Raw genomic sequence first — 26,411 nt, forward strand, 5'->3', positions numbered from 1 at the left:
AGCTGAATGCCCCTGACTTAAAGGTGGGATTTTGTTGTAGTGTATTAAAGTTCTTATTGCCAAATGCTGATTAGGGCCAAGTTATGAAGTTGTCCCTGCCCCATACTGCAGGTTATTTTGTTATGGTGAGTTTTCAGATTTGGATTTATTTAAGAACTGTGGCTTGCTATTAGATTTTCAAAGTGCTATTTAAAATCTGAGAATTTTGTTTGTATCTGTATGGGACCAGAAAATGTCATGCTGTGGGGAATGTCTTTCATTAAAACTGTCCATTATGAAATTCCTCTTTTAACCATTTTCCAAATTTTAAAATTTATTTATAGCAGAAATCATTCTGCTAGGAGAAAAACTGCCACTGGAACCGATGTCTAGTCTTGCTGATTTATAATAAACTAAATTAGTATAGACTTAAAAAGAAAAGCAAGCTGTACGTGACAGTAATTCATAGTTTCACACACAGTCTTCTTATTCTACAATGTCTATGGAAAAGCTCATTTTACTTTTTTCATTAAGTTATGATAAAAAAGAGAATAATATAATAAAAATATGTTATAATAAAAAGATAATAATGTAATAAAAAAAGAGAGCCCGTATGTTAAAAAAGGAAAAGAACATGTAGTATAGCTTAAAAGAAGGATGTGATTCAGGCAAGTGTTGATTAAGCACCTACTATGTGCCAGGAGTTGTCCTTAGAGCTAGGAATACAAATGTAAGCAGAAAGAGAGGTTGCCCTTGTCTTCTAATGGGGGGAAGAAGAATCCTGAAAAGGGTGGCAGAATGGAGAGTAGAGAAGGAGGTGGGAAAGGAAAGGGGGTACTCATGTTTGGGTATGGTAGAGAAAGGCTGAAGAATCAGGACAGCCTACAGAGGAATGAAGACACAGCTGGTCTTGGTGTCCCCCTTAAACTGGAGATTGGGGAAAGAGGCAGCTAACTGGGGGAAGAAGCCACAGGGATGGAAGGTATTTTCCTACAGTGAAGATGCGTACATGGCATGGTAGAGAAAGCTTGGAGAGCCTATTAGGAGGCATCAACATATACATAGTAAGCTCTCAGTTTGCTGGGTTTGAGTTGTGTTTGCTGAGTTGAGTGGAAGATAACTGGAATTTAAAACTATAACTACAATAATTATTGTAAGAGTCAAAATATAAGTACATAGAAAAATAATGAAGCTGAGTTGCTAGTTATTAATTTAATAAGTATTTATTAAGTACTTATTGTCTTATGTGCTCTGTTGTGTGGAGGTGGGGGAGATACCATACATCTCGGCATCACCTCTGGCCAGGAGAAGATCTCAATTGAATCCAAGTGCTAGGGTATGTACAAAAATAAATAGACATCTGAGTGGATGAGAAGGCAACGCCTAAGGAAAAGTATTTGATGTATTAGTGCTTGCCTATGTCAGTCCTGTGTATATGGCCTGGAGCCAGTCACAGCAGCCTCTAGGACAGGGGTGGGGAAGCTGCAACCTTCAGGCCACATGTGGCCTTCTAGATCCTTGAGTGCGGTCTTTTGACTGGACAGATTTGTTCTGTGAAATTTGGATTTGGTCAAAAGGCCTCACATATGGCCTGAAGGACGCAGGTTCCTCACCCCGCTCTAGGAGGAGTGTAGTGAGCCATCCAGGATGTGACACATGGTGGCTCTCAGCTCCTGCTGGTAGTGGGGAGGTTGTGAGTCCCTAATGGGCTGACAGATGTTTGTGGTAAAACTTTTAAAAAAATTAAAATAAATAACAGGTGGCTCACGTGGTGGCCTCCTGTGGGTTACAGTTAACCCTCAGGCTTCATGTCATAGTGTAAATGCTTTTTTTGTCTTAGAGAACTCTTCAATTTCTAATCCCCACCACCATTTCAGAATAACCTTGACTTGGTCACTTGGTAAATAAACGATAATAGCATTCATTGTCTAGCTCTGTTGATTTCCTGCCTGTTGGCAGAATAGGCTTTGAGGATTTGGTATGCTATAGATTGAAAACACTTAATTTTAGGTAAGTGGGCAGATTGAGTTTGCGTTTTCCTCATGGCAAGATTTTTAGGAATTATACTTCTTTTGTTGTTTAGTCGTTTTTAGTTGTGTCTGAGTCTTTGTGATTCCATTTGGGGTTTTCTTGGCAAAGATACTGGGGTGGTTTGCCATTTCCTTCTCCAGCTCATTTTACAGATGAGGAAACTGAGGTAAACAGGGTTAAGTGACTTGCGCAGGGTCACACAGTTAGGAAGTGTCTGAGGCCAGATTCGAACTCATGAGATGAGTCTTCTTGACTCCAGGCCTGGCGTTCTATCCACCGTGCCACCTAGCTGCCCAATGATACTCCTACCTGCACAATATAGCTAACATTTATATAATATTTTAGGATTTACAAAGTGCTTTATACATATTTCCTCATTTGATCCTCACAACAACCTTGTAAAGTGGGGATTATTCCCATTTTACAGATACAGACATTGAGTTTTGGGAGAGGTTATATGACTTGCCCAGGCTCATACTTCTAGTAAATATCTGAGGCAGGATTTGAACTCAAGTCTTCTTGATTACAAGTCCAGCGCACTTGCCCACTATGTCACCTAGTGTCCCCTAGAGGAAAAGGCTACTGTAAAAGCAGGGACAGATCTTTATGTCAGGAGGACTCAGCGTTATAGAAAAACCACAGTTCTTGCCTTGAGCAAGTGCTTATTAAATATTAAAATTAATAGTACTGAATAAAAATTAAGCAAGGAGAAAAGGAAAGACACTCATAAACATGTTACTCACTATTAGTTTTAATATCTGGTTCGGGAAGTCTCCCTTTTGATTTCTGAAGCAGAATATTGATTTCTCTAGTTCCAATGAGCAAGCTTAACTTACACTTTTCCAAAGGGAGAAGTTGACACTGAGCCATTAATTAATCCAGGGAGGGGCTCTGGTTGGTTGGTTCGTTGAAAACTTATGGACTAAATTTTCTTTCTTTCTTCTTTTCATGCAGCATGGGACGGAGTGGACAACTTCTCAGTGCACCACGTGCTCTTGCAGTCATGGAGAAGTTAGATGCAGCCGTAGGCCATGCCCCTATCTTTCATGTGGGCCCCAAGAGCTGGAATCCCTCCCTGAAAATGCCTGCTGTCCAAAATGCGTGGGCCCTGGCAGTGAGTATCTCTTCGGGGAATATCCGTAACGAACATGAGTGGGATTAGTGAGCTTTTCTCTTCCTTGATCGTCTTGCCTTATGATGAGTTTTTCTGACTCCCTGACTCATCACTGGAACCGACATGCAACTAAACATTTCCTTAAGTAATTCTCTTCCATTGTACTGGCTTCCTGAATGTTCTTCTTTCATTGATGAGGAGGGTCAAAAGGCAGGTCTTGTTATAAGGCCCTGATGGCCATGGATGGCCCCAAAGAAATCATGAGGATGGTTCATAATACAGCTCTCTTAACCTTCTCATCCCTAGCATAATACTAGCTCTGGGAATTTTATGTCAAACACCTGGATTGTAGACACATTTGAGAAATGAATCCATTCTCCATGCAGATGGCTTTTGAACACTGGTGATTAGTGCCTTGATTACACAACTTCTTTCTGCAAGACATGCATGACATAGGATGTATGTCTTTGATTTACTCTTGCTTCCTCATTTGTTCCATAGAGGAATTAGCCCTACCAAAATGAGGTGTCCGGTGACGTAATGGGCAGAGGAGGACTCAGGTCTGCTTTTTGTCTTCCTGTTCTCTGTTTGTTTCCTTTTTTTGATGAAATTTTGGGGATATTCTCCACCCCCATGCCTTATAGACCCTTTAACCACTCCATTCTTGTTCTTTCTTTTTTGAAAATAGACTTGATTTTTGAATCCACACCCATTTCCTTGAGACCATCCCAGGTCTCAGTTTTTTTGCTCCTTAGAAGAATCTTCAGCTCTTTGGCCCTCTCCCAATACCCTGGGAAAATACTCAGAAAATGGTAGAAGGACAGTTCTCAGATGCTGTCATTTCTAGTTCCACCCCCTGAAAATGACTGTCAGTTGGCTTAGGTAGATGAACTCTGACCTCCAAAAGGAAGGGTGCTTCTGGAAATAATGGAGAGTTTTGAATTTTATCTTAGTTTTTTCAGATTCTTAGTGCTTCAGAAATGTTTTCCTTGGCCACATAGGAGAGATCAATATTTTGGGAACATGAAGGGAAAGGAGTAGGTAGGTAGGTAGGACATTGCTCCAGGGTTTTCTGAACTGCAAACATTACAAAGAAAGGAAGGGTTGCACGCGTGAGGAGAATGTGGGGGAGGAGGTAGGATCGGGCTCATCAAACATGGTGCTTGTGTCCTCTAGAGCCCTGTTCCTTTGATGGTCGTTTGCTTCTGGATGGTGAAGAATGGCGGCCGAGCCAATGTTCTCAATGTGTGTGCAGAAATGGGACTTCGCGGTGCTTCACTGCTCAATGTCAGCCGCTGCTCTGTGGCCAGGTAAGTGGTGCCACATAACGAAGATGGTGTATTTTGAAGGAGTCGGTCTCATTTTAGAATGTTTGTGGGCCATGGAATAATTAGAAAAAAATGATATGAAGATTGTTCTTTTTAAGGAAAGCTGTACTGTTGGTAGAAAAAAAAAAGCAAAATCCTTTTATCTGGGACATTTCTTTTACCCTTAATAACTTTAAAAAATAGGTCTTGTGCTAATTGTTACATCAGGAAACTAGGTCTTAGGAATCATGGAATCCGAGAACCAGAAGAGACATTAGAAACGATCTTGTGCAATCTCCTCATTTTACAGATGAGGAAAGTAGAGGCAAATGACTTACCAAAGGTCACACAGTTCATTTGTGGCAGAGCCAAGCCTTCTCTCTACCACCCAGGGGCCTTTGTCTCCTACACAATGCTTCGTCTTGTTTGAGTAGAAACAGAAACAGCCGACAGGTTGATGAGATTCAGGAGCTCCCAAAGATAATCTCAGCAGTGTTCTAATCCGCAGTGTTGGGGGTGCTGTGTTCTAGTTGGCCCTGCTTCATTGTAACTCATTGTTTACTTTTAAGATACATTAATTGTTGAAAGATATGTGAACACTGGTAAAGTGGGTAACTTTGTAGGTGATTTTATTTACATTTTTTAAACATTGAAGAGAAAAGGAAGGAATAAGCATTTATCTAGTGCCTTCTGTATGCTAGGCAATGGGCCAGACTTTTTTTTTTTAACAAATATTATCTCATGTAATCCTCATAGCAACCCTATGAGGTAAGGTGCTATTATTATACCTATTTTACAGTTGAGGAAACTGAGGCAAACCAAAACTAAGTGATTTGGCCAGGGTCACACAGTTAATAAGTCTCTGAGGCTGGATTTGAACTTAGGTCTTCCTGTCTTGAGGCCCAGTGCTCTGTCCGTTGTGCCGCCTAGCTGTCTAGAAGGCTATGAGATCCTTTAATGCTGAGATCCTTTAATCCTTTAATACATCATGGGGGGGTTAGGAGCATGGTGCCCCCCATGATCTGGAAAATCTGTGTAAAATTTTTTGGCCCTCTCTTTGTACCAGAGAAGAAGTCTGGATTATTGTGATATTAAAAGACAAAACTCTACATATATTTTATGCATGTCTGAGTTTCTAAACTTTTTCTGTGTCATCTGCTGACCTTTGCGTGTCCTTTGCAGCTTCTGCAAAACTCCCCCAAAATTCCCGTTTAATTTCTTCTGCCAAGTCACGATATATCAGAACCACAATGGGGAAAGTTGTGATGTAGAAGAGGTAACTGTATATTATTTCCTGGTTCATAAGATCATACATTTGGAACGAGTCATCCAGCCTGACACCTTCATTTTGTAGATGAGAAAACAGCAGCTCAGGGAGGTGGTGATTTTCTTAAAGTTGTGTAGGGTATAAGCAACCTAGCTAATTTGAACTTGGATTCTTCGACTTCAAATCCAGTGATCTCTCCACTCCCAAATTTGATTTTCACCCAACTTTTAAGGAAGTCAGTCAGTCAGCCTCAAAGCATTTCTTAAGCACCTCTCATATGCCAGGCCCTGAGGTATGTATTGAGGATACAAGGAATGAGGTAATCCCAATGAAGTGAAACACAGTTGGTATTCCCTCCTCCCCCTGCAGCTCGATGACCCTGGGCAAGTCACTTAACCCTGTTTGCCTCAGTTTTCTCATCTGTAAAATACGGTGGAGAAGAAAATGGCAAACTACTCCATTATCATTGCCAAGAAAACCCCAAATGGGATCACAAAGAGTCAGACAGGACTAATTGATTAAACAATAGCAACAAAATTCTCTCTCCCCCCCAAAACAACCTCCCCCCCCAAAAACTCTGTAACCTTTACAGTCAGGAGAGAGCCAGCCCAGCCCAGGAACTTGCCTAACATTTCAGCATATGTTGCTGTATTCTAAAGAAAGAGCTGAAAGCCAACATTCAGCTGATACAAAGCCCTTTCCTTTGTCAGATACAGCAAAATCAATTTGTGTTTTACAGAGTGACAATTAGGCAATATTTTTGAAGACAGACACAAGGCAATTAAATGAGATGCTAAATGCCAAATGGCAGGGGAGATCGATCTATTGGAATGCCTGAATGGAGTTGTTTACACCCCGCCAGCTGGTCTATGGGCAACATCTCTTTGTTTCTTACGGAGTGGACCCAGCTGCAAAGTAATAGATGAGTCACTTGGTGGGGGTGCTGATTGTCCTTTATCGTTCGCCTTTCGTTCTTTGCGCGGATGTTCCCCATTTATGCTGATTAAACACATTCCAGACTTAAGCCTAAGGTTTCAAACTGTTTGATGTATGAGGGGTAATTAAGCAAGTTGCCACTGGGGAGAGAGAGAGAGAGAAAGAGAGAGAGAGAGAGAGAGAGAGAGAGAGAGAGAGAGTGTCAGGGAATCCCTGATTCCAACATTTTACTTTGTGTTTTGTAACACTTAACTAACTTCCCATCAGGACACCAGGTGTTAAGGCAACTAAGAGCAGCACTATATTATTAGTTTCATTAATTCATTTATCTATCTCTCTATCTATCTATTGGTCTATCTGTTTCTATTAAATATATACCTATGGATCTACCTACCTGCCTTTATCTCTTGATCTATCTATCCTTCCATCCTTCCATCCATCCATCCATCCATCCATCCATCCATCCATCCATCCCATCCATCCTTACATCTATTTATTTTTCTGAGTCTGGGTCTCCTATTTTGTCCGTTCTGGAAGTACAGTGGTCACAGATGGGTCCAACCATACTGCTGATCAACATGGAGATTTGAGCTGCTCCATTTCTAATCTGGCAAGGTTTGCCTTCCTTAGACAGCCTGGTGTCTCTGCCCCTTGGGGCTCACCATGTTAGTGCCAGGCTTGGTGCAGATATCTGACTGGTTTTTGCCTGACCGTAGCTCAGAACTCTCATACTCCATCTGCCTCATCTTTCCCAGTAGCGGAGATTACAGGCCCCTTTCCCAATTCAACCAGTATTAAGTCTGACTTCAGTAGACTGAGGACAAGGCCTCCTACCTCTTAGCTGAGAGACAGTAACCCAGTAGTATAGAAGAAGATGGCAGATTTTAGGTTATGGCCATTGTGTTGATTTGTTTTGTTTGATTATGCTTATCTGTTAAAGTGAGTACTTCTATTTTGGTGCATGGGATGAATTACTGGGGAGTGATAGAGATACGAAAGAGAGAAAAGAGAATTAATAATAAAACACTAAAAAAATTATGCAAGTTCAGAAGGGGACTCAGATAAACAAGGCAATTTTGTTCCTACCTTATTAATTTTAATTATACTTAAGAAAAAAGCAAACCCTAAGAGGAGTTGTTGGTTTTCTATAAAATCTTTTTTGTTCTTTTTATATTAAAGTGTCTAATTTTGTCGATGATTAAATTCATGATAAAAATAAAAAATTAAGTCTCTTGTGTGCAAGGCAGCCTAGTTTATTAGATAGAGTCAGGGGCTGTTGCTGACATTTTTCCACTGTGTGACCCTGGGAAAGTCACTTGACCTCTTAGGTAACTGTCTAAGACTGTGCTTTATAGAACTGTTGCTGATCTTCATTGATAGGAGCTCCCTATGCCAATGAAATCACAGATTCAGAACAAATTAACCAACCAAGCAAACAGGGCTAGGCACTGTGCTAGGTCATGGGTGTAAAAAGCTAAACGTAAACCAGCAGCTGCCCTCTGGGAGCTTGCAATCCATTGGGCAGGAGAGGCACAGTATATGTCCTCCAAGCCTTTGAGCTTGGACTTGAAAATGGCCAGAATTTTCTTTCCACTGACCCAGCCTATAGTCTCTGGGCAAGTCACTTCACTGCTGACTGCCTCAGTTTTCTCAACTGTGAAATGGAGGTAATAATAGCACTTACTTCGCAGGGTTATTGTGAGAATCAAATGAGATATTTGTTAAAGAAAAAAAAGCACTTAGCAAGTGCCTGGCACATAGTAGGCACTCTATAAATGCTAACTTATTATTAGTAGTACAATGATAGTAATAATTAGTATTATTATTCTGTGGTTGCAGTGAAGATCACAGACTAGAAATATCTATGGTATACATTTTTTATCAATCAAAATACAACATGCTGAAAGACGTTCTCATCCTTCCTATGTCTAACACACTGCACAGTGTACCTGGAAAGTAAAAATCTCCAATGTTATTAGAAATAATAATATTGATGATGATGATGATGATGATAATGATCCCATTTGGCATATAGAAATATTGAGAAACCAAGCAGGTTGTCCCAAAGGCAGAAACACAGTCTTAACTGCTGTGGCTAAAACTTCTGAAGTCCGTCTTAGCTGGATAATAAGTAATTCATCCAGTTGGGTTCGTGGACTTCTGGGTCAAAGTCCTGTTTTAAAAATTTACGAACTTTTGTGTTGATACAGTGTTAAAAAATGCCCACCATGATATGTGAAGAAGCCCACTTCTTCTGAGATGAGAAAGGAAGCCCTTTCCTCCTGAGGAATGGGTTCCTTAGTATCTAAGCTTATGTATCCTTTATGCTGTCCTCCTTCCCTACCTGCCTTTTAAAGTATTGTCTGTCCTCCCAGAGCTCCTGAAAGTGCCAGGAGTAAGGAAAGGTGGTAACGGTCTATTTGATCTGCCAGATCCAGAAAGCTTTTGCCTGAAAAATTCCCCTAACAATCAAAGAGACAAATGATTAGATGCCAGGGCAGGGAAGAATTGGACAGGCTTGGGTATTGACAGATAACACCTACCTCTTGGCCATGGTTCATTCCCTGGCGTTTGTACACGTGTTTGCTGTCCTGTGGACTTGCACCAAGTGATTTGTAAAGATTACTCTAAATGAAACAGGGAGCTTAGCAGGGTCTTGCTTCTGATATGAAGTTGCCTCCCCAAACTCATTGATGAGGTAAAACAGGAGGGTTCCTGGGTCAGAGTGGCTTTGGAGAAAGAGGGATCATTTATCCTTGCTTGGCAAATAGATTACGAAAACAATTTACATGCAGAAACCTCGGGCTTATCTTGAAAACTGTTTTAGAATTCCTTCATGGTTTACTAATGTTATTACTGGCTCCTAGCTGTGCCTGCCTCTTTCTCTTACTCTTCATATTTCTAGGTTAAGAGTCTTCCCCACTCTCAATGTAAGGAAGCCAAATTTAGTTATTTATTTACATTATGTGTATATATATATATATATATATATGTTTGTATATATATGCACATACACACACACACACATATAGTTTATTTAGTGTTTTATTTTTCACCCGTTACATGGAAAAACAATTTTTAACAAGGAATCCAAATTTAAAGAAATGCTAAGCAGAGGCTGGGTAAGAGACATTTCTATAAGGCTCACTGAATTTGTCATCCCATTAAAATCCAACAGAAGGGCACTATTCACAGTTCTCTCTGTGCATCCTGCTCCAATTTCTGTGACTCTACTAAAATGTCCTCCCCACCTTCCTCCAGTCTCTACAGGTTGAAATCCATCCTTTCCTCCGTGGCCCAATGCATGCTCTTCAGTAAAACTCAACATGGGTGCCCGAAATAGATAGACAAGAGCTACGTGATATTTTAGGAAAGGGGCACTAGCTGATTGGGGATCAGGAAAGGACTCAGAGGGGTGTGATGGCTGAGGCTTGCTTACATGACTCCCAGATTAATCTTGCCAGCTCCATTCTTTCCTGAGTTTCAGGAGACATTTCCAATTTTGAATATCTAGGAGATGCCTCAAACTCGGTGTGCCTAAAACTGAACTCTATTCCCCTCCCCCCCAAAAAACCCTCCCCTCTTCCAAGTTTCCCTAGCTCTGTCAAAGGCCCAGTCATCCTAACTGTCTCAGGTTTGTGATCTTGGCAATAACTGACGTACCACTCTCCCTCACTATATTCGCAAATTAATGGCCAAATCTTGCCTTTTCTGCCTTCACGTCTCTTGCATGGAGCTCCCCTCCACTCCCACAACTGCCTTTTTAATTCAGTCCTGCTACCCACCTGGACTATCACAATGACTTCTTATTTAGTCTCTTTGGCTTAAGTCTCTCTGCCCTCTGCTGCACATGGATTACTGCCAAAGTAATTTTCCATAGTCACGTGTCTCCCCTACTCAACCAATTCCACTGGGTCCCTATTGCCTGTGGGGTAAAATAGAAACTCCATTGGTTACCTTTTAAAACATTTTTCACAACTTTGCCCTAACCTACCATTCTAGCCTCATTGGATATTATTCCTCCTTCCTTCTGAACTCTGGGAATCTGCCTTCTCTCTGTTAGTCAAAAACAAACAAACAAACAAAAAAACCCAAAACACTTCAATTCCTGTTTCTGTGACTGTCTATTCCCATGGGGTCCCCATGTTCCTTTTTTTTTTTTTTTTTTGGCAGTTGAGGTTGAGTGACTTGCCCAGGGTCACACAGCTAGTAAGCCCATGTTCCTTTAAGATGAAGCTCAGGCACCATCTTCTGCGTGAAGCTTTTAATTCATGATACCCCCTCCCCAACTACTACTGCACTGTCTCCCAAACTCCTTGTGTTTAACTACTTTATATTTTTGTATTTATTCGCTTTATGTTTATTTTTACAAGTACTTATCATCTCCTCCAATAGAATGTCAGCTCCTTGTGGCTACGGATTCCTTAGTTTTCTTTCTACTTGTATCCTCAGGGCCCAGCATAGTGCCTGGCATAGAGCAAGGGTTTGATAAATACTTGTTGATTGATTGTAAGTAGAGAGTGCATTCCAGGTATGGGAGACAGCCCAGGTAAAGGCGAAGAGATATCACTATCTTCCCACTATGGTTCCACTGAGACATCTTTCTTTCCAACGTACTTTTAAAAAAAATCCCTGGGCTTCTCCCCAACTGTGGGGCCTCTTTCCAGCTCTGTGACTACTCTGATTATAGCGTTGTTTTTTTTTTCCCCTCACAGACGAGCTTCCTTGTGTCCTCCTCACCATAGAGCTCATCCTTTTTTATTTCTTTCCTTTTGTTTCTAAATATTTATCTTGACAGAATTTTCTGGACACGCTTCTTCTGATTGACCGTCAGGGTCAAGGTCCCCTCCTCCCTTGTTTTGGGCATAGTACCTATTTGTGGGATGATAGTATCAGGTGGGGGATTGGGAGTGATGGGAGGCAGGGGCTGTATTGTCTAAGTCTGCTATGATAGTGTCTCTGTCTCTATCTCTGTTTAAGGACGAACCGTGTTGGAGTTGAGAGAGAGGTATAGAGAAAGAACTTTTAAGCTCTTTGCTCCTGGCTTTCCTATCTCTGTAGTGGTAAAAGAAATTAAATGAAGAAGTTATATCTCTGTGGAAATTGTATATAAGTCCCCACCGATGGTGTGAAACCACATTACTTCTTCTGATCAGAAAATACTCTTTTATACTCTTAAAAAAATAGATGCTTTGCTCTCCCCTCCTCCTCTGAAAATGCAGCAAACCAGGAACTTCCACCTAACACAATGCCTGGCACATGATAGGTGCTTCATAAATACTTATTGATTGAACTTAACTAAGTAACAACCCTATTAGGTGTTGTTGAATTTAAGCATAACACCATTTTTTTGTTTTTGCGTGATTTCTCCTGGCAACTGTATTAGCAACATAGTTCCTGAGAGCTTACTTCTTAAAGTACGTGTATTCCTGAGATTTAAAGTGATTTAGACATAGTTTTTTGACCTGATTTTCAGCCTCCTTTCCTTTACTCATAACCAAGGCTTACTTTTATGGTTGAATTATAAATGCTTGAGGGACCACCCCCAAATTCACACGTGGATATGTACACTTCGACAAAAAGGCCCGGGAAAACTGGAGTGACCAGTTTTAAGGAGCTACGTTCCCATTCCTGGGCTCACCAGTAAATCTCATGAGGGCTGGTGGTGTTCTGAAGTTAGTGAAGAGAAGAACATGGGGCTTGAGTAGAGGGTCTTCAGACCACTTTTATAAATGGAGCTGACCCTTAATAATATACTTTCCTCATTTTAATTTTTTTTCTTTAATTTATTTTATTTTCAATTCATGGAACAAAACAAGCATTCTATAACACAGTACCATAAAAAAGATGATTGTACATAAAACTGCAAATCTACCACGTATAACTAGCTATTCCTCCAGATAAACAACAGTTATCATGTAAATTTCTTTTTTTCCCTTTTTTCTTCTCTGCCCCCCCCACCCTATACCCAAATAGGTACATATATGTAAAATTGTTCTATACTTCTGTTTAACTCATATGTCCTTTATTTTTAATTTGGATATTTATAATAGTCAAAATGACTTGGTTGCTCAAAGTTGTTCTTAGAACAGTATGGCTCTTACTGCGTGCAGTATTCTCTTGGTTCTGCTCACTTCACTCTTCATCGTTTCATTGAAGTCTTTCCATCTTTCTAAGATCATCTTTAAAATGAAAGGATTGGCCCAGTGGCCTCTGAGCTCTTAACTTACGGCTCAGGAAATATGATTCTGAGATCCTATATCTTTGATGGTGCTTGTTTCTTTAAAAGCTGAGGGTAATGGGGCAGCTACGTGGTATAGTGGATAGAATTCTGGGCCTGGAGTCAGGGAAACTCATCTTCATGAATTCAAATCTGGCCTCAGATTCTTCCTAGCTATGTGACCCTGGCAAGTCACTTAACCCTTTTTGCCTCCGTTTCCTCATTTGTAAAATGATCTGGAGAAGGAAATGGCAATGTACTCCAGTATCTTTACCCAGAAAATCCCAAATGGGGTTACAAGGAGTTGGACACACCTGAAACAACTGAACAACAAAAAATAGATAAATGCCTAGAGTAACTTATTTTTAAAAGGATGTGTAAGTGTATACAATCACTGTAAATTGAATGAAAGAAAAGATGATTTTGGCCTTCTTTGTAAGTCTCCCCTCTTCCATTTGGCACAGTGCTTGGCATGAAGTAGGTACTTAATAAAGGCTTATTGACTGGACTGAGGATTTTGTTAATTTCTAACTTCTCCTTTGCTGTCTCCCCATCTTGGGTGTTTAGGATGAAGAGATGGCTCGCCTCCCTGGGAAATGTTGCCCGCAGTGTTTTCCGAGATCTTGCTCTTTGGCTGGGAAAGTGTACCAGGTAATCAGTCTTGGATATACCTGCCAAGGTGGCTTGACGTGTGTTTTGACACTCTCCCTGCAAACCTTCTCTGACCCTCTCACATCCCTCCTGGCTGACTTTTCCCCCGAATTAATAACTCCTACAGAAGCAGCTTCCCCCCCTCCCCACCCCATGGAGACTTTTATGGGGGAAAAAATTGCAGGGGATTAGAAATGGAAAGGAATATTCTGGCGTGTGGCCCCTAATTCCATGCACTAGTAGATGAAATATTTATTACTCATGCATTTTGAATCAGGAAATAAAATATTACTGGTGATAGTCACCTTATGAATTGATTTCCTCATATCTCCTGAGACTTGGGCTAAATATATATGCCTATGTATGTATGTTTCTACCTAGCTATACATATATATGTATATATATGTGTGTATATGTGTGTGTGTGTGTGTGTGTGTGTGTGTATAGGTAAGGGGGCAGCTGGATGGCACAGTGGATAGAGTGTTGGGCTTGGAGTCAGGAAGACTCATTTTCTTGAGTTCAAATCTGGCCTCAGACACTTCCTAGCTGTGTGACTCTGGGCACATCACTTAACTCTGTTTGCCTCAGTTTCCTCATCTGTGAAATGAACTAGAGAAGAAAATGGCAAACCACTCCACTTTCTTTGCTAAGAAAACCCCAAATGGAATCACAAAGAGTCAAACATAACGAAAAACTACTGAACAACAAAATATGAAGATAAATATGTACGTATAGACACATATCTTTCTATATATGCATCAACAGTACCTAAAGGTCGTATTGCGCCAGCAGTGGAATGTGTGGAGAAGTAGGGGGTGTATTTCTTCTTCCTATCCCAGTACCTTGTATGCAGTAGGCTTTCATAAAATTTTGATTGAATGAATTGAGTTAATGAAGGCATGTTCTTGCCCTTGAGTGTTTAGCTGACTGGGAGTTGACAAATTTATTTAAATAAATTAACAAACCAGTAGTTTTCTTTTGGCTGCATTGGGAATTGCTTTTTAAAGAGAGACACTTTCAGAAGTGCCTTTGCTTTGGATGGAGGTAAAGTGTTTTGAGAATGGCTGCTAGGATGATGTCTTCATTCCTTTAAAGTTTCCTTTGAACATTTGTTTACTGTCATTCTGGCAGCCAATGTTACCTGGACTAATCAGTGTCCAGGAGTGGGTTCATTAAAATTTTATTAAGCAAATATATTTAAAGCAACCGTGGTGTAATGAGCTGGCCTTGGAGCTGGGAAGACCTCTTGCACATCCTGACTGTGTGACCCTGGGACAGTCACTTAACCTGTCATTGCCCATTGGCTCCCTAAGACTTTAAGTTTCAGAGAAGTGGCTGATTTCCATTGGTAGAGGGAGTTCCCTATTCCAATGCAGTCACATCTCCCTCTCGTTTTATTCGCATATGAACTAAAGAGAGTAAAATTCCTGCCCCGAGACACTATTTTATCATTTTGGGATGTCATACCTCCAGTGTTTCTCTGTGCTGTTTAACATTTCCAGCAAGTCCTGTGTGGCTTTGTGGAGGAATTTTGAGTGCGATTTTCTTCTGCATTCATGACGAGCTTCATTCCCGTAATTCTTCCACGTAGGACAGCCTGTTCTCACCCAAACAGCTTATTTTATAGTCGCCTTTCTCCAATCAAAATGTGGTCAGTCACCTGGAGAGATGAGCTGCAGGTACAACCCTTCTGTGTCACCTTATAAATGCCTTGGATATTTGGAAGGGATTTTTGTAGCTTCAGGGATCTGAGAAGAAAATAGACACAGTGACATTTTCTTGAGAATCTGCATCATTTAACTGTCTCTCCATCTATCTGTCTGTCTATATCTATGTAAATAATATGTATACATCTATATCTATCACCTATATCTATGTATCTTTATGATCTATATGTATCTCTATCATCTGTCACCTATATCTCTGTATGTATGTATGGATATCTATTATCTGTATGTTTCTCTCTCTTTATCATCCCTCTCTCTTCTTATCATCTGTCTGTATCTGTGTAGTTATCTATGTCTTTCTATTTATCTGTCATATATATCTATCCGTCCATCCATGTATATGTCTACGTATCTTATCATCTATGTATCCATCTCTATGTTTATCAGTTTATCAACACATAGATATACATATAGACACATGTGTGTATGCACATGAATTTTAATTGATTTTTCCATCACCTTAATTTCTCCCTTGTACTGTGAGACATTCCTTATAACAAAGAATATTAATCAAAGAGGAGAAAAAACACCAGTTTTGCAAAACTAGCTAGCATATCAGCTGAGTCCAATGAAATATGCAAGGTTCTGTACCCATAGGTCCCCACTTTGGCCAAGAAGGGAGAGAGAGGTGCATTTTCTCACTTTTTGTCCTTCCTGGGTCTCTCAGTATCAATGTATATTTAGGTAAAGGACATTTTGCCCTATTGCTCCTCAGGAGTCTGCCTTCCTCTCTGCCAGCCAGCCCACTGTCCTCTTGGGTTCCCCTCCCCTCGTTTTGATGTTTAGCCAATGATTTTCTTTTTGCTTCTTTCACACAGCATGGTGAGCAGTGGACTGAAAATGCTTGTACTACATGTGTATGTGACAGAGGAGAGCCCAGATGCCACAAACAAGTGTGTCCTCCACTCACCTGTGAAAAGGTATTTGGGGGAGTACAGTTTTACCCTGATTAATGTTATTAATTTAAAGGATGCTAGTACAGAGCCGATATAGTCTACAAAGGCATCAAGAATATCCTTTCTCATCATCTTGATGCAGAAGTGTTTACCCAGAGATGAAGAGAAGGTTGCTTGAGTCAGTTGACCTGGAAACGTGAAATGAGTAGCTTACAATTGTGGTACCTTACAACGTTTTGACAGTGTTGATGATTTTGACTTTTCGCTCACCCCCCATTTCTTGACTAGTGATTCTCAGCTGTGTTCCCTTTCTTTTACTCTAGGGTCAGAACAAAGTCCACCATCCCAGGGAGTGCTGTGATAAATGCGTGGCATCTACAGGAAACTGCTTATATAATGGGATTCTTAGGTATCATGATGAAATGTGGAAGGGCTCGACTTGTGAATTTTGCACATGTGATCAAGGTCAGGTAACTTGCCATGTTGGAGAATGTGCCAGCGTGAAGTGTACCCAGGTGAGAAATTAAGGTCTTTTCCCTTAGGAATGTAAGTGACTTTTACAAATAGTAAAGGTAGATAATTTATCTGGGATGGATTGAGTTTGGTTCATTCGCAGGCAGGGGGATGGACTTGTTGAACCTTTAAGGTCCTGTCTAGTCCAAGGAGTCAATCACTGACATTCAGAGCAGGCTGAAGTAGGCGCAGGATTGGGATGAGCTCATGGAGAATCTTGTCAGATGAGAAACCTGGACAAAATATAAGACAGAGTGGGGTGATTCTGAATGGTGACCAGTCAGGCAAAGCAGCCAGATGTCATCGCTGGGTGGCTTGTCCAGATACATTAGTATGCCAGGGTCGGTTCCTGTCAGTATCTTACTAGCAGCACCAATAGAAAGGAGCCCTAGCAATATGGCGACAGAGAAAGAAAAACCTCATAAATAATTAATTACATTGACTTCTGCTGTTTGCCGTCTCCAGAAGCTTCTGACAAAGTAAATTAGATAAAAAAGGCCAGAACACAGTGGGACTTCTACCTCCCTTGTGTTCCCCATTGCATTTTATCCAGTCAGGATTTAGGTAGACAGACCACTAGATGAGAGAAGGGGAAAGACCGTAAGAGAACTATGTTCTTCCTGGTGGCAAGGCAGACCCCAGCAGGTCCCAGCAGGCCAACATGTTTCATATCACGATGGGAAGTACTATGATAAGACCCCCAACAATAAGGTATCTGTGTCCTGGAATGTCAGAAGTAACAGCATTTTTTCTCTCCACTGGCTTTTTTTTTTTTTTTTTTTAAAAGCAAAGCTCTTGGGTACTTACCCAACCCACAACATGCCTCATCATCCTTAATCATGTAAACAAAACTAACCTATATTCATATCATAGCTTGATAGTTTTTTTTGTTCTTAAAATTGACTTTTAAAATAAATTCTAAGGGAGAGGAGAAAACCACGTTAACTTTAAAAAAAAAAAGACTAGTATTCATGCTTGTATTATCGAATAGCGTATTATTCAGAGCTCAGCTTAGTGCTATCTCCTCTATTGAGTGATTCCTTCCAGTTGATATATGAGCCTCCCTCTCGATATTATCTTATATTTTTGTATATATTTCATAATACAGCTAGCATTTATATAGTGCTTTAAGGTTATAAAGCATTTTACCAATATAGCTTCACTTGAGGTAGTGTTTTCATATATTTTATTATATTTAATATATTTCTATTACCTCAGGTGAGGCAGCTAGGTATTATAGTGGGTAAGAGCACTAAACCCTGGGATCAGAAAGTCCTGAATTCAGATCCAGACTCTGATACTTACTACTTGTGTGATCCTAGACAAATCACTTCACCACTACCTGCCTCAATTTCCTCATCTGTAAAATTGAAGTAATAATAATACGTACCTCTCAGGGTTGTTGTGAAGGACAAAAGGAGATAATATTTGTAAAATGCTTTGTAAACCTTTAAATGCTATATGAGTGCTAGCTGTCCTTATGGTAAAATGAATAGAATAAGCAATAATAAAATAAAAAATAAGTATAATGTTCGTATATATTTAATTGCAAGATCTCTTTGTATTCGTAGTGTTTAGAACAGAACCTGATCCTTAATATGTGCTAAATAAAAGCTCATGGAATGAGTTATTGAATTGATTATACCCTTTCAGAGAGACTTTGAGTGACGCATGTATCAAAACCAAATTGGATTGATGGGGAGGAAGGGCATGAGTTGAGAGAGGGAATTTCCCTCAGAGAAGTGCCCTTGATTTCCGTGTGGGAGTTTCTGAAGGAGAGAAGTCTTTGCATGAAGTGGAGTAAGGAGTGGAAGATGGTGGCGAAGGGTGAGGGGGACCATTCTGGGCTCTTCTGCAGATATCCTCCTAGAGCAGAGAGATTTAATTTTGTTTTACAGAGCAAGTTCTCGTAAGAGGCTTCTTGTAATTAGAGCCACGCTCTCCCTCTAGCAGGGTACTGATGCAGTGGTCTGGGGCATTCAGGCCCTTTGACTATAAATAGCCTTCCTATTTCAGGCTCCCTCTCTCACCAGGTCTGAGTTGGCGGTGTTCTCTAGGAGTGAAGTCTGTCGTGTCTGGAGTAGCTTTTTGAGGGACTTATGAAAAGAGCCATATTGCTTCTTGTTACTGAGGCCCGGTTGACTTACAAATCTCCTTTTTAAAAAGAGATTTTGGTCGCATGCCTCTTGGTCCTTGTCAACGCTCTGTTGCAAACATGTCTGGTGCACACATTTTCTGTAAGATACTTTCTATATAAATGTCTCTCCTGTGCACATCACCCATTGCAAAAGGCCCTCTAATCACTTCTGGTCAATGTTAATTGTCATGGGCAGTAAGGAAAATACTTTCTTTTCTCCCCTACAATTGTTTTTCAAGACACTAAAGAAACATAGGTGTTTTACTCATGCCCTCTGAAATGAGTACAGTGCCAGCATCACAGAGATACAAAATTAAGGTCTTTGTTTACAAAATACATGTATTTTGACTTAGACGAATCCTCAGATTCATGTAGATGGATAGCAGCACTAGTAAATTAAATTGATTGTAGACTGAAAGATAGATGAATGCCTTTCTGGATCCCTCTCTGCTTCTGTTCTCCTTGTTGTTGCTGTTTTGTTCTTCGTTCTAGAAGAGGACCGTGACGTCAGGGAGGTGATGCCACGACTAGCAGGTGAATTGGATTTAAGTGAGGAAAGGCTGTGCAAAGTCACCAGCCTCACTTTCTCCTCCAGAGCCATCAGGGTCCAGTGGCAAGATACAGATAGGATGACTGGAGATAGACCCCTGCTGCCCTTTGCAGTGGCTTGAAGTGGCCGGATAACTAGAATCAGAGCTGTGGCTGATTTTTCTAGAACGAATAGGAATCTGTTGGTCTTTCTTAGCGTTTCTTAGGATCAAATTGTGTATTTAAAGATACAAACAGTACTACCTAATTAAATAATAGATCCAAATTATCATCTCAAATGCATGGATGTGTGAAATACTCAGGGAAAATTGTGGTAGTTAACTCAGCGTAGCCAGAGCCCTTTGGTAATGGGAATAAGGTCATGAATTTGATTCCTACATGATCCCATGATTTTAGCTCTATTCCAAGGCTGCAGGCTGGAGTAGAAATTCTGGTCATTTGTTTAATTTGTTTCCTAGATGAAGATAAAAACATGTCTGTCTCTTAAGGAGTTTATGAGGTTTTTGTCATTCATGGCCATCCATTCCTTCTGGTTATTCTGTCTCCTGGTGTTCCAGACACTGCTTTCTACATGTCTCCCTATTCCTTCTCCATGTCCTTTTCCCTGTCCCACTCCTAATGTGTGGATATACCCCAGAGGTCTATCCTGGTCCCTCTCTTCTTTTTCTAAATTTTCTCGGTGAACTCATCAGCTACCATGTGTTTAATGATCATCTGTAGTCAAAAGACTCTAAGATCTACATGTCTACCCCCATTTCTGTCTTGAAATCTAATTACCCATCACCACCTGCTTGTCAAACCTTTCCATCTCGATGTCCCATTGGCTTGTCAGACTTGATATCTCCCAAAGAGAAACTCAGTATCTTTCTCTCTCATTTCCCCATTTCTGTTGAATGCCCCACACTTTCAGTCTTCTAAATTTGTGACCTTACTGTTATCCCTGGTCCTTTTCCTTTAGCTCACTTGTTTTTCCTTCATTTTCAAAAAGGACCAATGACATCACTTGGGATGTCTTGATTTGCACGTAAATTGGGTTTAAGTGAGGCAGAATACACAGTCATCAACCTCACTGTCTTCTCCAGAGTTATCAGAGTGCAGTGGCAAGACATAGATCAAGATGAGTGGTGATGGCCACCTTCAGAAGGATGAGGACTCAGAAAAGGCAAATGGCATTTACAGTAAAGAACAATTTCTATGAAATGGTAGGGATGGAAGGCAGATTGCAAAGGCTTGAGAAGTCGCTAAAGAGCATTTATTACATGCTTACCTTGTGCTATGCATTGGAGAGGTAAAGAAAGGCAAAAACATGATCCCCACCTTCAAAGTGCTCATATTCTAGTGGGAGAGACAGCATGTAAATAACTACATACCAGATATATACCTTGTATGTGGAAGGTAACTTTAGAGATAATGAACTAGCGGCAAAAAAACTTCTGGAGAAGATGGGATTTGATCTGAGTCTTAAGGAGACCGGGGGAGTTAAAAGTCAGAGGTGAGGAAGGAGGCAATTTCACATATGGGGGCAGCCAGTGAAAATGCTTGGAATTGGGAGATTGGAGCAGTGTGTAAAAAAAAAAAACCCAGCATTTAAGCTGTTGTAACTAGACCGAGGGTTTGTGAAGGAAACTGGACAAGTAGGAAGGTTTAGGTTAAGGGTGGGGAACCTGCAGCCTTGAGGCCACATATAGCCTTGAGGCCACAGGTTCTCCACGTCTGGTTTAGGTTGGGGAGGACTTAAAATGCCAAATGATGCCGGATGATGAAAATCATCTGGGAAAATAGGGAGCCATTGGGGTCTATTGAGTTGAGTTGGTTGAGGGTGATATGGTGAGATGTGAGCTTGAGAAAGGTCACTTTGGCAGCTGAATAGAAGATGGATTGGAGTGGGGAAGGAGCTGAGACAGAAGACTCTTTTTTTCCACTCCTTTAAAATGCCATCTATGCCAGGTACGTCTACTTTCTGACCTCTCACTCACTTCTAAACCCTTGGCAATCTGGCCTCCAACCTCATCACTTAGCTGAAACCACTTTCTCCAAAGTGACCTATGATCTCCTAATTGCTCAACCCAATAGCAGTATGGATATTGAAGACTCCTAGTTTGTGGGTAGGAGTTGCGGTAGAGAGAAAGACCATGAGTCAGGCATAGAACTCATTGAGGAAAAGAGGAGAATGTGTGGGGGTTTGGTTGATAATGGCTATTGGGACCTGAATTCAATGATACATTTTGATAGCATGAACCTCAAAAAGGAAGATAGATAGAGGTGGGGGGGGCCTGCATAGGAGGGAGGGACAGTATAGGTAAGGGGAGGAGACAGCTTTTTGTAGGAGCTTCACTGTGTGAAAAGGAGGAGGGATATGGTATGGGGATCTTTGGGTTAGGTGAAGGGTTATTTTTAGGCATTGTGGAGATCTGAGAGATTGTTTGCAGGCAGCGGGGAGCAAGCCAGCAGATAAGGTCTGATTCAAAATTAGGGTGTCATGGGCCATTGAAAGGACATGCTGCCTGAAAACATGGGGAGTGGGTGGTATTATGGAGTCATGTAAAGGGCTTTAATGTTGGTGAGGAGAAGAGCCATTTCATCATCTGGGATTGGTCCAGAGGAAGATTCTCAAGTGTATTTGGAAGATAAAATCACATACTCTCATTTCCTGCTAAACTGTTGACCTCTTCCCAGGATACAGCATTCCATTGCCCACCTGTCTCTCTGTACAGACTGTCATCCATGTTTGGAATGCTTTTTCTCCTGCATCCCTAGATTCCCATCAAGTCTCTGTTGCTACCTTCTACAAGACACCTTTCTTGATCCCCACAGTTATTAGTGCTTTCACATACCTGTGGAAATTACTTTGAATAGCCTTTGTATTTAATTATCCTTGTACTTCACGTAAAGTCATTGAGGGGAGGGGCCATTTTGTTTTTGTCTCTGTATGTGCAGAACCTAACACCATGTCTTGTCCATCGTAGACACTTAATAAAAGCTTTTCAAATGAATGAATGAATGAATGGAGTTTTATCTCATAATGGAGACGGAAGAAGGATATGAATTTATAAGCATGAATCTCATTCTTAGTACCAGTAGCACCTCACGGTGTAAACCATGGACATAGTATGCCAATGGAACCACTTTTAAATAGGAAGGGTAGCCAGAATCCAGTGAAATGGATCATGGGAAAAATTCAAATATTGAGTAATTTGTCCCAATCATGTAACCATTTTGCTTCTCTTTTTGCCGCTGAGCTGTTAATTAGATGAATACCTCATCCTCCCTCTCTGTAGGATGAAGAATTAATTCACTTGGATGGAAAATGCTGTCCTGAATGTGTTATGAGACGTCAACACTGTCTTCATGAAGAACAGATAAAAGATGTGAGTGTGAGAACAAAACTGAGAACTGATTTTATTCCCAAAATTTACTGAAATAATTTAATTTAAAAGATGACAGTGATCATTATATAACAGTGGAAAAAACTCCACTTAAATTTGATTTTTCCACATTTATTTACCATGTTTTATTTTATAACAAAGAGAAAAAAATGAAAAGATATTTTAGCCTCTCCAAATATTTATTGATTCCATTATATCACCTTTCTCCTAGCAAGGTGGGTTTTCATGGCACGTTTGATAAATTAAATGAGATCTATTAGTTAAGACTTAGCAAGCATGAAAAAAATACTTTGCTGACCGATCATGAGTAATAATAAAAAATAGTAATGGTAGAGTACATTTTTATAGCATTCCACTGTTTATGAAGCTCTTTCTTCACCACCTTATAAAGTACAATCATAAAACATTATTCTTGGAATCATAGTTTTATAGCTGGAAGGGACCATGAAAATCATTTAATTCAGCACCCCCATTTTACAGATTGGGAAATTGAGGCCCAGAGAAATTGAGAATCCATAAGAGTCAAACTTGGATTTGAATTTAGGTCCTCTCCTAATCCACTGCTCTTTTGTCTATACCAGATGTTCCCAGACTTATTTGGTCTGCCACTCTCTTTTCAAAAAAATTTACTTAGTTCTCCCTCCTGGGAATCTATTTTCTTTAATCCTTTAACTGTTTTGTTGTTGTTGTTGTTGTTGTTTTTTTTTTTTTGAAATTTGCATCATTTCAGAAAATATAAAATTTCTTTTAAAAAATGATGCATCTTGAATTTAATAATTTATTGTAAATTTGTGGTTTTTTTCCTGCATTGAAATTTTGATGATACAATATTGCATCATGTAACTGTATAGTATTGTATTGTCAACAAGTCATTACACACACATATTCCTGCCAGTGCATGCTGGACTTCCTGACAATGCGCCACGCAGTCGCCTGCCAGCACTTGCTTGTTAAGGCCTGTTGGCGGACTTGACCACTGATTGGTTATAATGTGCATTTTGTGTGTTTATTTGGAAAATAATGTAATCACTACAACTTCAACTCTGTTATACAACAGATGAAAAATGTATGAAATGTTTTTCAAAATTCTCTTTTCTTCCTTCCTTATGCTTCCACTGCCCACTTATTTTTATTCATTGCCCCCCAATTGCACCTGAGGCTGCTACCACCCCCCTGGATTGTTGCAGCACCCCAGGGGGCAGTATCACCCACTTTGGGAACTGATGGTCTATACCGCAGTGGGGCTAAGAATAGCCCCCCCCATCATGTAGCTAACACGTGGCAAAATTGAGTCTGAAACATGTTCTGATTTGGACTGTAGCCTACTCTCTATTGCCCCATGGCTGACAGGGTGTTGCCCTTGTTGACATGAAAGTTAGGATGAGAGCATCTGATTTCTAGACCAACTTTTATTTTAAACAACTGTACTTTCAGATTTGGGGTAGATCCCCTAATTCCTTTCTGAGGATGATCTTATCTGTCTCCCTGCCATTCTAGCTATTGTTTTTCTAATGAAGTTTTGGAGATCCATAATTCTCTAAATGCTAAATTTTGGAATATCCATAGAACCTTCAAGTGCTCACTTTAGTGAGGTAAGAATACTAAGATTGTCTGTAGCAACATTGCAAAGAAACATGAATTCTGCTATTCCCTAGCAGCCCATTTTTCTCATGTGATTTTAGACTCTATGACCTTGCCTTGACTTCATCGAAAGAAAAAATAGATTTCCCAGCAGGAATTACAATTCAGATATCTCCTACCAAGATTTTCCTTGAAATCTGATATGCTTTTCTTGGTTTATATGTTTTTCATAAGCAATCTTATTTTATTTGAGTAAAAATGACTTAAATTCCTGTCTTTGGTTTATTACCTGTAAAATTTGACTGGTGAACTTTTTAGTGATGCTCTGTTTTCTTCTCATTATGTTGATATCTTTCTCAAATTTGAGTGAGACTAAACAGATTTCAGAACAATTTATATTTCAACATATACATAGAAATTTGTGCAATTTTATTTAATAGCATAGGACGTCGTAGGACAACCAAATATCAGTTTTGCTGAAAGTATGGGAGGGGATGAGGGAGAAACAGAATAATTTGGATTGGATCCATTAGACATTGTCTCTTCTCTTTGTTCAATGTGTTGATGTCTTATTTTATTCACAGCAAACTCCCTCATGCTGTTGAAACGGAAACTCCTTATTTCTTCCTTTCTATGTGGTAGAGATTTGCATCTTTTTCTTATCTTGGCAAGTTCTAGCTTGCCTGAAGAGATGCAAGAGGGTATGTGTGTGTGTCTGCTGTGTGTGTGTAGTGTGCGTGTGCGTGTGTGTATGTGTATGTGTGTGTGTGTAAAGGCTGAGCTCACTTGAGTATGTGCCCGTGGAATAGTTGGGAAGTGAAAGCATGAAGGAGGCTAGGAGACTGTTGATATATCCTTCGATTTCACCTGCAAATTGATTTTTAAAAAAGTTTCTCTTTGAAGGGCAGTTTTTATTTTTCATCTAGCAGACCAAAATAGTGTCATCTAACTATGGTATGTCAGATTGGTTGGTTCAGTAGAGAATTTGAAGTCACTTAATTTAAAAACATTTCCTCATCTCTTCCCACTTCTTCCTTTCTCTTTGCTCCCATGCATCCTACTCATAAACTTTGCCCCTCCCATTCTCACAGGGGTGTTGTGAGGATAAGTGAAATCATCTTTGAAAAGTACTCTGGATCCTAGGGCAGAACACTCACTTTCATTACCATCATCTCTTTGGACACACAGAATTTGTCAGAGTTGGAAAGCTTTTGGCACATGGCACGTGTTGTATATTACAAACCAAGCCCAGAAAAGCATTTGCACAGAGAACACAGAGGCTTAATGTCCCAGTAAAGCCAGGGAAATTCCCCCATGAAATTCCCCTCAGTTATTACTGGAGAGTGTGCTTAATGTGTCTCCAGTTGGACAGGTTGAAAGTCATATTCAAGTGCTTTTTGCTTGTTGTGAAGAGACACCTATGATGGCTTTAGACCAGGGATCTGTTTTTGTGCCATGGACCTTGTTGTTAATCTGGCCAAACCTCTGGACTCCTTAGAATCATGTTTTTTAAATGCATAAAATAAAATACATAGAAGGAAACTAATTATATTGAAATGCAGTGTTCTTTGTTTCTACCTTCCTCTTTTTCTTTCCCTCCCTCTCTTCTTCTCTTTGTCCTTCCTTCCTTCCTTCCTTCCTTCCCTCCCTCCCTCCCTCCCTCCCTTCCTTCCTTCCTTCCTTCCTTCCTTCCTTCCTTCCTTCCTTCCTTCTTTCCCTCTGTCTATTTCTCTCACAAGTTTACACTTCCCAGGTTAAGAACCCTACCTCTAGGGGAATACTATTTGTGGATGCTCATAGGCCCTCTCAGTCTGTACCTGAATTCCTGGGCAAATGAAGCAGGCACTGAAAACCTTCTGATAACATTGTCTATTCCTTTATTCTCACGTAGGAGGGAGAAAGGTGGAACGATGGTCCGTGCAAAGTGTGTGAGTGCCGAGGTGCCCAAGTAACCTGTTATCAACCCTCCTGCCTCCCGTGCCCGGTGGGTACCTTGGCAGTGGAAGTCTTGGGCCAGTGCTGCCCAACTTGCAAGTCAGGTGGGTACAGTTTGGATTGCGTTTCTAGAGAGTGACGGTCATGCTAACAAATCCAAAGGGAGGCCTCTGGGCTGTTTT

At 40.4% G+C, this 26,411-nt stretch overlaps 1 protein-coding gene across 1 annotated transcript in view; it reads left to right on the forward strand.

Moving 5' to 3' along the window:
- Positions 1-26,411, forward strand: part of FRAS1 (Fraser extracellular matrix complex subunit 1) — a 475,354-nt gene that overhangs the window by 147,575 nt on the left and 301,368 nt on the right. Inside the window, exons 6-12 of the mRNA XM_027854503.1 lie at positions 2,965-3,124; positions 4,301-4,434; positions 13,422-13,505; positions 16,051-16,152; positions 16,452-16,643; positions 22,606-22,695; positions 26,186-26,333. Of these exons, the coding sequence (XP_027710304.1) occupies positions 2,965-3,124; positions 4,301-4,434; positions 13,422-13,505; positions 16,051-16,152; positions 16,452-16,643; positions 22,606-22,695; positions 26,186-26,333 (910 nt within the window). The remainder of the gene's footprint in view (positions 1-2,964; positions 3,125-4,300; positions 4,435-13,421; positions 13,506-16,050; positions 16,153-16,451; positions 16,644-22,605; positions 22,696-26,185; positions 26,334-26,411) is intronic.

Source organism: Vombatus ursinus, unplaced genomic scaffold (assembly GCF_900497805.2).
Source record: "Vombatus ursinus unplaced genomic scaffold, bare-nosed wombat genome assembly UNPS02010461.1, whole genome shotgun sequence".
NCBI classification, from domain to species: Eukaryota; Metazoa; Chordata; class Mammalia; order Diprotodontia; family Vombatidae; genus Vombatus; species Vombatus ursinus.